At 43.4% G+C, this 12866-nt stretch overlaps 1 protein-coding gene across 4 annotated transcripts in view; it reads left to right on the plus strand.

The window, feature by feature from the left end:
- Window positions 1–1024: 1024 nt before the first annotated feature.
- LOC138788747 (sortilin-like) overlaps window positions 1025–12866 on the plus strand; it is a 30409-nt gene continuing 18567 nt past the window's right edge. The window contains exons 1-2 of one of the 4 annotated variants that reach the window (XR_011362641.1): window positions 1039–1207; window positions 7140–7286. Coding sequence is in view for 2 of the 4 variants with exons in the window: in XM_069966965.1 (XP_069823066.1) it covers window positions 1064–1207 (144 nt within the window). In the remaining 2 variants the exon portion in view is untranslated. Of the gene's footprint in view, window positions 1208–5470; window positions 5596–7139; window positions 7287–12866 lie in introns of those variants that run through there. The other 3 variants (XM_069966964.1, XR_011362642.1, XM_069966965.1) reach the window with 3 other exon arrangements.

Raw genomic sequence — 12866 nt, forward strand, 5'->3', positions numbered from 1 at the left:
ATCAGAGTGCATATACTAGAAGTCCCCCAGGGGGGCTTCTAGTATATGTGTAAAAAAAAAAATCCCCCTCCCCTAATAAAAGTTTGAATTACTTGAATTACCCCCCTTTCCCCATGTTATAAATAAAAATAAACAATAAAAGTTATACATGTTACATATCGTTGTAATTATAACGACTTGAGGAACATATATAACAACTCAGTTTTACCCCAGGGCGAATGGCGTACAAAAATACCCTCCAAATACACCACACATTGAATTTTTTCCTGGTTTCGCAGTGTACTTCATGAACAAATTCAGCCTGTCATTGCAAAGTACAATAAGTGGCGCAAAAAATAAGGGCTCATGTGGGTCTCTAGGTGAAAAATTGCAAGTGCTATGGCCTTTTAAGCACAAGGAGGAAAAAGCGAAAATGCTAATATTGTAATTGGCCCGCTCCTCTAAGGGTTAAACACAAAAAAAACGAAAGAGCAAACGCGATTGTCTCAGTCCTTAAAGTGGTTAGAGAGGTGGCATGGCAGAGTTGCTGCCAATCCCGCAATTGTGATACAACACTGACATTTTTCTGCAAATTTGGTGAAATTACATTGTATTTTATGAGCCTCACATTGAGAAAAAAATATCTTAATTTCTTAAAATGTTCTGATAAAACGCAGGCTGGGCTGTCAGTGCTTGCTATGGGCACTGGGCAACTAATACCGTTTTGATAACGGTGTCCTACTGTGTGAACACGGCCCAAATCAATACAGGCTGCTTAAAGGGAAATGACCATTAAGTTAATTTCACCCAGAAGAGTAAGCGTTCTGAATTCCTACAGTAAGAAGTAATTATGCGACATTCCTCCTCCGCCCCCGTGTGTACAGCGCCGTGCAGATACCGCCCTGCCGCGCGCGCGCTCCGCCGTCTGCTCAGTGACTCACACGCTGGCGGTCACCTGTGTCAGGTAAGTCCAAGGAACGCCCACTGCCCTCCAACAAACCAATCAGCGCTTTCCTCTGAGGCGTCGCAACCAATCAGCGGCCTCACTGGAAGTGTTGACAATACATGTGGCGGGCGTGACAAGATGGCGCTGTGGCGGCCCGGGCCTGGGGACAGTGGGCCTGCGGGGGGACTGGCTGCCAGAGCCGACCAGTATGCTGAGAGCCTTCTCCTCCAGAGCTTGAGGGTCGCCAGGGAACAGCCGACTGGGAACGACGTCGAGCAACAGGTGAACGTGCTGACGTCAGCGGCGTTATCTATACTTTACGGCTGTACCATTTCACCTCTTATACTCGCTGTTTACTGTTGATCGCTTAGTATACTGTCATGTCATTGTAACTTATCACACGTGACTAACGCCGCACAGTCACCAGCCTCTCTCTCCCATAGCAGTGAGGGATCTGACGTGGAGCATGCGCAGTTGGTGTCTCTAGAGGGACCTGTAACCTAATCGGTGTCCAGTGTCTCTGCGGCTCTCACACACCTCCGTCTGCCCTCATGCCAGGACACTGAGTGGCAGTCAGAGACAATGATGGAAGTGGGATGGAAAAAGATTTTTGGGCTGTTTTTGTCTCAAAAAGCAGCAGGTTTAAAGATGTCATGATGTAGGAAAGGAAAAGAACACAAAAAGGCTAAAAGATGCAAAATATGGAGACAAAAAATCTAATAACAGATACATCTTCTGCCTTATTTGCATGAAAAACTTTATTTTGGGAGGAAAAGGTCATTGCAGTTGTAGAGAGACATTAAAGCGACTCTGTACCCACAATCTGGGGGGGGGGAGGGGGGTCAGATTGTGGGTACAGAGTCGCTTTAATGTCTCTCTACAACTGCTATGACCTTTTCCTCCCAAAATAAAGTTAAAATAAAGATATAGCCATAGGCTGTATCCCAGTTTTCCAGGTGGTCTTCCCGCTTTATCCACCCGCTGCACGGAGCTGGCAGACAGCGGGAATCTGATGCCGAGCATTCGGGTTCATACGAACCCGAACCTCGGCAAGTTCGGACCATCCCTAGAACCTCGGCAAGTTCGGACCATCCCTAGTCAAGAGTAATGCTGGAAGTATCCATGTTTATTTTATTTTATTTTTTTACCGATCCCGGATAACCCCTTTAGCATCCTGTATATGTACTTCATGGGGCAAGAAGGGGTTAATGGAATTCTCCCCATTAGACAGGAGTGGTATCAGCTGCTACCTCTGGAGGAGCCTGAGAGTAATGGTACTTTTACACTGAGCGATAATTCGCACGATTAACGATTTTGAATGAGTGATGTGTTTTTTATAACGGTCAGCGTTTAGACGGAACGATACATCGTACGGAAAAATCGTTTTGCGATCGCTTAAGCCTATCACACACAGGTGAAATCGTTGAAAGAATGTTTACACGGAACGATCTGCGAATTTTTTGCGAACGAACAACGATAATTTGAGAACATGTTGAAAGATCAAAATGGACGATTTCTCACTCGTCGTTTGATCGTTCGCTGCGTTTACACGTACGATTATCGTTCGAATTCGGTCGTTATTGTGCAAATTCGAACGATAAATCGTTCCGTGTAAAAGGACCATTAGGCCCTATTTCACCAACAGATCTGACGACAGATTATCTGCCAAAGATTTGAAGCCAAACCAAGGAGTGGATTAGAAAAGAGGAGAAATCCAGTTTTTCCTTTATGACCTGAACTCTGTATAGTCTGTTCCTGGGTTTGGCTTCAAATCTTTGGCAGATAATCTGTCGTCAGATCTGTTGGTGTAATAGGGCCTTTAGGGCTGTTTTGCAAGCGAACGAACGCTGATCTGCTAGATCTAGCTGCTGAGTCTATTACACATTGCATTTGATGATGCACTGACATCATAAGCGATATCTGTGCAGCTCTTGCTGTATGTAGAAAATAATAAAGTTATACTTACCTCTTCACGCTCCCTGGTGTCCTCCTGCCTGTTCCCCGCTGACTGCAACCCCCACTGACACTGCCAAGCCCGTTTGTGCATTGGCAGCCTGCTCAGCCAATCACTGAACTGGACAGGACAGTGCCACAGCCAGTGATTGGCTGAGCAGTCTGTCACTGCACAGATGGGTTCAGCAGTGTCCACAGAACAGGCAGGAGGACACCGGGGGAGCCTAAAGCGGTATCTAATAACTTTATTATTTTCTATCCTTTTTATCATCCACCGACCACGCACTGCATACCTGTTACATGTAGTGATGCCCAGTCTCCGGACGATGATTTTTAAATTCGCTGAAAGACAATGATCAGCCGATGATCGGCACCTCAGCTTGTCTTTATTACACAGGGCGATTTCTGATTGTGCAGATAAACGCCAGGAATAACAGAACCCGCTGTCACATAACTAGGAATGAATACAGCGCCCCCAGGTTTCCACCAATAGCAGCACAATATTGCTGATCGATCCCTAAGTGACACTGCTGCAGGGGAAATAACCAAGCACATCACGGTTCCCTTTGTGATCTCACTGATTGTCTCTCACTAGGGGACAAACTATGTAAAAAAAAAAAAAAACTTAAAATATACTGTTTATAAAATTTCCATATGTTACATGTTAGGTGACTAAAACCAAGGTATGAATAATTATATTATTTTCAGTATTAATTTGTATAGGTACAGGATATACAATGAAGACTGAAGATGTGTGTGGTATTTTGCCTCGTAAATTTTTTACTTATTTATTTTTCTACCTCTTACGGTGAATCCATCATTATGTTTGCAGTTTACATAGCGCAGTTTTACCAGCACGGACGAGACAAATTGAATTTTGTGAATTAATTAGAGGCAATTTGCATAATGCGCTTGTTGAGTACCTAAAGTCGTGATACTCTGTTGAGCACCTTCTCATTTTAGAAAGGACATTCAATTAATTGTACGTGGCTCTAAGAAATCTTGTTCCCATGTAATAACAGCGCCAGTCTATGAATGCAAGAAGGACTTCACAATCTAGCGAAACAAATGTGCAAAAACTTTCTGCACCTCACAAACTTTTCTAATTAGACACTGGTTGCAGAGAACAATTATTCTGTAAACCCAATCAGGGATGGAGTTCTAATAGTTCTATCTTTTTTTTTACTTTTCTACTAATTTTATGTAATAAAGGGTGGTCTCTTAAAGGCATCCTTCATAAAGACATGCTCCAAAGCTCCCTTGGAGACCCACTGCGGCTGATCTGTCAGATCCATACTTGACATGGTCGGCTATTCACCGGAATAGTAGGGATGTAATATTGCATTTTCCCTGCAACAGCTTCTCTCCTCTGCCAGGCCAGAAAACATCCCCAGAAGGAGAAGTGGCCTATCTGTAGACCGCTTTATGGTGCTCTCCTCTTATTACTTTTTTGGTACCCTGTTGAGTCCCAACAAGATGCAAGAAGCCGAAAACAGATCTGTACTGATGGGTCACTTCTAGTGTTCTAGTGTTGAGTATCTGTGTTTGACAACTTCTCTGAACTCAAACACTTAGCATTTAAAGCGAATCTGTACCCACAATCTGACCCCCCAAACCACTTGTACCTTCGGATAGCTGCTTTTACTCCAAGATCTGTCCTGGGGTATGTTCGGCAGTTGATGCAGTTATTGTCCTAAAAAACAACTTTTAAACTTGCAGCCCCGTGCCCAACGGGCGTGGCTTAGAATATCTGTGCCCTAACTTTGCCCCACCCCTCCCTTCCTCTTCATCATTAGGATTGCCACTGGAACATTTTCTCCATGCTAAACATTTGCACAGGTGTCTTAACGATCCAGCCCATGTGCCAGGCTGACACAGGGTGGGGAATAGTAGGCAATCTACCTGGAGCATTTCTAATGATGAGGAGGGTGGGGAGGAGGGACAGAGAGGTTGTGCCAGCCTAATGCATACACAATCTAGGCCACTCCCGTAGGGCATTTTAAAAGTTGTTTTTTTTAGGACAATAACTGCATCACCTGCCAAACGGACGCAGGACAGATCTTGAATTAAAAGCAGCTATCTGAAGGTACAAGTGGTTTGGGGGGGTCAGATTAGTGGGGTATCTGGGGCCCACCAATGAAGAACCAATGAGAAAAGTCATGTCAGTCAGTGTTTGTGCAGGTTCTAAATCTGGGGGCCCACCGGAGGATTCTCTGGTCCTCTGGTGGGCCAGTCCGACACTGGGTCAGATTGTGGGTACAGAGTTGCTTTAAGGAGCAAAAACATTAGCTTAGAGGGAAAGCTAATTTTAAGAGGTGGTGCAACATTGTTTTTTTTAGTTGTTAACCCATGGAACTCTTTTTTTTCCCCTTACAAGCATGTCCTGCACATAGTGTATTAAGTGGCACGGTGTGTAGTTGCTTTTAGCCCTGGCTCTAGGCGAATATATATATTTTTTTTCCCAACCCAGATAAGCTTAGTGTCCTTTTATTTTTCCACTATTCCAGTACTAACGATGGTGTCGCCTGTGCCAACAGTAGCAATTTCACTATCTGTATCAACATCCTTGTGTGATATCAGATGTTGTGTGTGATAGTATTTACTCTGTTTCACATAAAGCATTATTACACCAGCTGTTGGCCTAGAACTTTCCCATTATGATGTTGTGTGCACAGTGGAAACCTTCACCCTATGTGAACCCCTCCATCCACCTCAAGGTACTGTGAATCCTTGGGGGGGAGGTAATATGTGTCTTTCTCTGCTTATTAGAAGTCTGTATAGCTACTGCCAACATCCCTGTATCATTGTGAAATGTAGACCATTTGGAGCGTGACATGAGGTTAATGTGCAAAATATAGTGGAGAGTCACTTCATATACCCTTGTACCTAGGGACACCACTAGGGGGCTGGTCAGTACCAGACATTTATTCAAAAGTCCCATACAGCAGTATACAAGTCAGCCAGGTGTGTGGATTTCAAAGCTAGGCGCTCATACCTAAAAGGGGGTTGTCACAAAGAATACCAAGTTTATACAGATGCATTATGGTAATTGAAACATATATTAAATTTACAAGCATTTCTTAAAATGTATCGTTTGAGAGATAACTTGTTGCCCTTGGTTAAGGCCCACTAGGCATTCACTAGGTTGGGTAACTCAAGCTCAGTTTAGTTGCAGTCACATGATCTGTCCCATTAATACTAGCAGTTGTTTTTTATTTAAAGGGGTATTCCACCTAAGAGCTAAAGAATTAAATGCTACCAAACCTATCTGATGTTTCCAAGTCACCCTAAGTATTTTGAGCCATCTCCCGTCTTTCTAGCTGCTGCCCTTCCTGAGTTACAAGTTTTTCTAACAGCTGGCCTATATCCAAGATGGTGCCAGCCAGGAAAATACATCTCCCAGCATTTATTAGACCTCAGAGCCAACTTCCAAGTATCTGCCTCGTCTTGTAGTATCTGCTCATCGCTGGCTCAGTCTGCTTCTGCTTAAGGGTGCGTTCACACCTACAGGATCCGCAGCAGATTTGATGGTGCAGATTTGATGCTGTGTTCAGTTATTTAAATAAAATCAGCTGCGGATTCGGTAAGTGTGAACGTACCCTTACACTGTAAACAACATCTATCATAAATAGATGAAAATGTGTTTCCTTTTCCCTATACTGCTCTGAAGGCTATCACTGTTTTGTTGTTGCCCCTCTCCTTGGCCATGTGCCCAATGATTGGTGTGATGTCAGTGGTGGGCGGGTTAAAGATAAGGGGTTACAGCTTGCCCGGCAACAGAAGAGACAGATCAGACTTTGGTCTCAGAAGGGAGCGGGAGGACAGAGGAGTGGAGACAAGGAAGTGGACCAGTTGGACCAGGAAGTGACAATTTACTGCAGCTTCAGGATGTACATCAGACAAACGGTTCAATTCATGTAATAGAAACCTATTACAAACAAGCTTAGATTATGGGTAGGAGTTCAACAGGGTTAGATTTTCTTAAGGGGAATACCCCTTTTACCTGCAAGCAAGGGTCACAGTTCATAGAGGAAACCAGGAAGAAATCAGAAGCTACTTTACTAAAACAGCATATGTGTTCTCCTTTACATACATGTATGTGGGACACATCTGATTATACCCTCTGCTCAGTGACACCACCCTTTTAATGCTAAATAAATTAAGATGTCTTGAATATTTTGCTTCCATTTGCATATCATTAACTCCTCTACCGATTCTGTGATTTCCATAATTCCACAACTTTTCCTTCTTGGTGTTGCAGTAACAATGTTCAGGAGTGTGTAGTTACTAAACACAATACGACAGATAACCCAGGGGGCTTATGGATAAAACTCAACCCCTACTATGAGGAGATAAAGGAGGAAGGGTCTCTGTCGTTGGATGACGCAGTCCTGGCAGGATGAGGTTTGTAAGTACTTTAATGACTGCCTTATAAATGAATTGAAAAGCAGATGGATTTTGTGTATTCCGTTAAATCTGCCATTTTTGTTCGAGTACCTTATCTTTTAAAAATTCCTTGGAACAGAACCAGCATTTGAAATTTGCCACCCTTGATGCCAGTGTTAAGAACTCCATTGTACGGAGGATGTGAATGTATTCATCATAATACAAATGAGGCAGAGTTAAGCCTTTTCACCTTTAACTTTCATGCATGTGTTTTGCAAAATTGCTAAATGATATAGTACTTTAGAACAATTTTCTTCCACTTTTCACTGTGACAAGGTCACATTTCAGACGGGAGAAATATCTTATGCATTAGAATATCAAGGCATATATATTGTCTAGGTTGCAGCTTTGCATTTTCAATGTAAGGATGACTTTTTTTTTCTCCCTCCTATCCATTACATATACTTTACAAATGAGCTCTTCCCCAGAGCCAACAGTTCTTGTGTAACTTCAATAGGGAATGTATGCAAGAAATTAAATATTACATTTATTGTAAGAAATAGAATGTTTGTCAATGCTCATCTGAATTTCCGTTCAATAACCTGAGAATCATTTACTCAATAGGGACGTGATATTCACTTTATAGCACATATTGTAGACCAAAGTATTCCTGGCTTGGGTTTTGATTAACTAAGAAAATGTCAGTGACACTTAAAGGTGTAATCAAGGCTTAAAAAAAGCATGACTGCTTTTTCCAGAAATGGCACCACACTTCTCAGTTTGGGTGTGGGTTTCGCTCGGTTCCAATGAAGTGAATGGAGGTGAATTGTAATACCACACGCAACCTGAGGACAGGGGTGGTGCTGTTTTTGCAAGAAAATAATCCTGGATGAACATTTTAAATGGTCATTAACTTTTCAACAAACTGCATAAATCAATAGTACAAGCAAATATAGGTAACATTGTAATATATCTTAATAGAGAAAATTGTTGCCCCTAGTTGTCTATGGTGGGAGTGGTATGGCTGGAGAGGGGCACACACAGAGGGAGAAGCAGCATTTAGTAATTATTCTATCTTACCCTAGTACTTGATTCACAGCTTACATTGCTCATTACTGCTCTATAATGTCCTTCATGGATGTGTTGTATGTGTGCAGTGTATAGAAGGCATAGCAGGTAGCCGCCATCTACTGATACAAGGAACAACTGAAAGAGATGGCACAGACTGGAAAACTGGTGAAAATTGTGTATACAGTGCATGTTTTGTAATGGCCACAAATAAAACTATAACTCATGGAAAACTCAACAGCCTCAAACGGATTGTTAAAAAATTATTGACTATTTAAAGGAGAAGTCCGGCCAAAATTTATTTTTTATATGTTATTATTGATGGAAAGTTATACAATTTTCTAATGTACATTAATTATGGGAAATGCTCATATACTGCTATTTCCCTTAATTTAGTGTATCAGGAAGTGTTAGAATTATCTCTGAAGCAGTGACGTCACGACGAAAGGTGTAATTCCTATGGAGCGTCCAGCAGGGGGCGCACTATATATAGAAGTCAATAAGTACCATTGACTTCTATATATAGTGCGCCCCTGCTGGACACTCCATTGGAATTACAATGGATGTGTATGTAAAATGTAGTATACAGTGTTTTTGATTGAATTGAACTGACTCCCCGCCCGGCCGCCGCTCTCCGATCACACGTGTCGGCGGCCGGGCGAGGAGTCAGCCATCAGATAGTGTAAGGAAGCAGCAGGAGGGGGGAGCGGAGGGGCATGATGGCTGCAGTGATGAGCGGCTCCCCTGCACGGCAGCATCAGCGGCGGCGGCGAGCTACTACTCTTCCCACCTGCTCATAGCATGCGCAGGTGATGGGAGAGTAGTAGCCGGATTATATCTCAGAGAGTAAAGCAGCAGGAGGGGGGTGATGGCTGCAGTGATTAGCGGCTCCCCTGTGCGGCATCAGCGGCGGCGATCTCGGAGATATAACCCAGCTACTACTCTCCCATCACCTGTGCTTGCTATGAGCAGGTGGGGAGAGTAGTAGTTCAGTAGTCCAGAGCAGCGGGCGTTCGGTAGCGGCGGGCGGCGGCGATTCGGCGTGCTTACTGTTATGTACTGATTGCTTACATTTATGGAATATTTTGGGGAGCAAGGACACTTGCTCCCCAAAGTATTTCATAAATGTATTCAATCAAAAACACTGTATACTACATTTTACATACACATGCATTGTAATTCCAATGGAGTGTCCAGCAGGGGCGCACTATATATGGTACTCATTGACTTCTATATATAGTGCGCCCCCTGCTGGACACTCCATAGGAATTACACCTTTCGTCGTGACGTCACTGCTTCAGAGATAATTCTAACACTTCCTGATACACTAAATTAAGGGAAATAGCAATATATGAGCATTTCCCATAATTAATGTACATTAGAAAATTGTATAACTTTCCATCAGTAATAACATATAAAAAATAAATTTTGGCCGGACTTCTCCTTTAAAGAAACAGTTGAGGTAAACATGAAACTGTGTTATACCTATTGCTGGAAAGGTGTTTTGTCTTATTTTTTTGTTTTTTAATCCGTTAATCATGTATTTACCTGTAATTAGAGATTAGTGCAACTCGAGCATGCTTAAGTCCTATCGGTCAGCATGTGAATACCGGTTTCTGAAGAAGTTGGATGCATCCCTATGGCCAATGGCTGTATCCATGTTTTTTTCAGGCAGCCTTAGGGATGCATCCAACTTCTTTAGCCACCGGTATTCACATGCTGACCAATCGGGAGTTGCACTCATCTCTACCTACAATTAAACAGAGGAGCTTTGCCCACTGCAGTTATGTCCAATGTTATGCAGCTAAAGCAGGGTGAGCCTATGGTTATGCAGAAGGCCTGTTTGTGATATATACAGGTGTTTTATACAGTGCACAGATCGTGAGGGAAGAAAACAGCAGATGGATTTTAGCACTATGTAATTAAAGGACAACTCCGGCGGGACCCCCCCAAAAAAAAAACACAGACACCATACTCACCACCCCTCCGGTGACGATCGCCACTTCATTCGCCCGCCGTCTGCCTCACCGTCACCTGCCTCCGCCGTCCAGCGATGTCTCTTGCTTCCGGGTCCATGAGAGAGAAAAGGCTGCCAGTGCGCTTGCGCACCGGCAGCCTTTTCATTGGCTGGAGCGCATCACATGGCTTCCAGCAAGCTCAGCCAATCAGGGCTGAGCAAGCTGGAAGCCATGTGATGCGCTCCAGCCAATGAAAAGGCTGCTGGTGCGCATGTGCACCAGCAGCCTTTTCTCTCCCATTCACTCTCAATGAAGACGCCGAAGAGGAAGAAGACCCGGACCGCCCCCCAGCTCTGACGTCACCTGACACCAGAGAAGAGGACCGTGACGACCGTAATAGGTAATGTATACATTCTTTAACTTCCGGGGTGGGGGGTGGGGGGTCGGGGGTCGGAAAGTGGGGGAAGGGGGCCAGACCGGGTATTTAACCACATTACAAAGTTATATAACTTTGTAATGTGTGTTAAATAAGGCAAAAAAAATTTTCGCCGGAGTTGTCCTTTAAAAAAAAAAAAAAAAGAACATCCCGAACTGTGTAATGCTTCATCTCACCTGTTGTGGCACTGCAGGAGAATCAAACACTTTCTGTTGGGTTCCTCTACCGCTACAGCTGGATGTTAAGGGTATGTTCACACTGAGGAATAGGCGAATATTCAGTGAGGAATTAAAGAGGAAAGTTTTCTACTTGAAATTCTTCACCTATTCAGCTTGGCAGAATTTGAGCAGAATTCGAGCGGAATGCGAGCGGAATTCATGCAGAATTTAAGCCCCCATTGACTTCTATAGGATTCCTCTAGCAGAACCCGCCCAAAGAATTGACATGTCAATTCTTTGGGCAAAAAGTGGATCAGTGGCAGAAAATCGGTGGAATCCGCTTAAGAATCCGCCTCTTTTGCTTAGTGTGCTTGAGCCCTTGAGGGGAATAAGGAGAGGGAGTTGATGGGAAAACAAAAGCCCTTCATATACAGTATGTGATAGGCTGTAATGTTTTCTCGGGCTGTATAGCAGACAGATCATACACAAGCTTAACTGTATTTCCATATTCCGACTAAACACAGGGGGCTGAAATATATCTGACAAGTGAACTATCAATTAGAAGAAAATCCTTGCGTTATGACAGATACAAGATTTAGGGAATAAGAAACATGCAGGTTTCCATAAGCTTCCATATACCTAGAACCTCTTTATGCATCATCTCCATTTACATAAATGGAACATTTTAAACATTAACCAAATCCCCCGACGCCCAAACAGCACATTTTCCAACCACTCGGCAATAAATTGATATGATTGCTTATGTACAGTGTTGGAAATGATTGAGTATACTTATCTGGAGTCTGGCCTTCGGGGCTGCGCTTTAAGAGTAATGGACAATCAAAGATACTACCTAGTGATGTATACAGCAGAGTTAATTGTGCGCTTCTTGTATAATCCCCCTGTGGCATCAGAAGTGACTTGAGCCGAGCATGTCAATACATTAGGAACGGAAGAAAACAGAACTACGTGTTTACAAAGAGGAAACCTTTGACGTGATGGCGATGCCGTCCATTAATCACTGAGAACAGCGTGTTTCAGAGGCCGGGGAGAGCCGTGCCCAGTCCATTAAACTATCAATAGTTTTAATTTCCGCATTGCATTTTGTGCCCATTGTAATGCTGGGCTGGAGGGGGAGAGACAGCTGGTCTCTGGTTGGTCTCCATTGTCTACCAAGATTGATAGAACTAACGTTAGCAACGAGCTGGATTACTTTTGGTCTGTATTACCCAAAACCTTTCTCGACTGTGATGAACTGCTATTTGAGCTGATAGATGTGAATTGCTGCTCATTCCAAATACATAGGAAATGAGTTTGGAGCAAGAGAAAATGGAACATGAAATGTATTAGAGAGCGAGAGAGCTACTTAAGCCTCCATTTCAGGGAAAAGATGGAGAAATTGTATAAAATTGTGAGTGGGTAGTCATATTTATGCTGAACAAAGGGATTTAAATGCATAAGAAATATTCAAATCAAAGTCGGGCCTGGCACTGGTTTAGCTATAAGCTTTGCTACTTTTATTTTTTATCATATTGTGCTATATGCTGGCAGAGGTTTAAAGTTTGTATCCATCTTAGGCTGTGTTCACACTACGTGTCACCAACAGCTCCCAACAAACCTCAATGACTGGTGTCAGTCAGGTTCCACCATGATGTTGTGTCAATTTTATTAGAAGACATCCTTAAAGGGGATATCCGGAGAGCAGGAAAGGTTTTACCTTCCCTCTCTGCCCATCCGTGCAAGTAACTTTTGCAGACGAGAAGGGGGCAGGAGTATGTTTTGTTGACTGTGGGCAGTGTATGATTTCACCCGCACCCAATATCCAATAGCTTCCTGATGTTGCCTTGACATTGGTAACATCAGGGAGCTATTGTCACTGCCAGCAACACAATCCCTCTCTCCTCTCATTTGCGTAAGTTACTTTCACAAACAGGCAGAGGGGGAAAGTGGAGTGGCTGGAGAGCCGAAAAAGTAGGACCTTT

Source organism: Dendropsophus ebraccatus, chromosome 4, assembly GCF_027789765.1.
Source record: "Dendropsophus ebraccatus isolate aDenEbr1 chromosome 4, aDenEbr1.pat, whole genome shotgun sequence".
NCBI classification, from domain to species: Eukaryota; Metazoa; Chordata; class Amphibia; order Anura; family Hylidae; genus Dendropsophus; species Dendropsophus ebraccatus.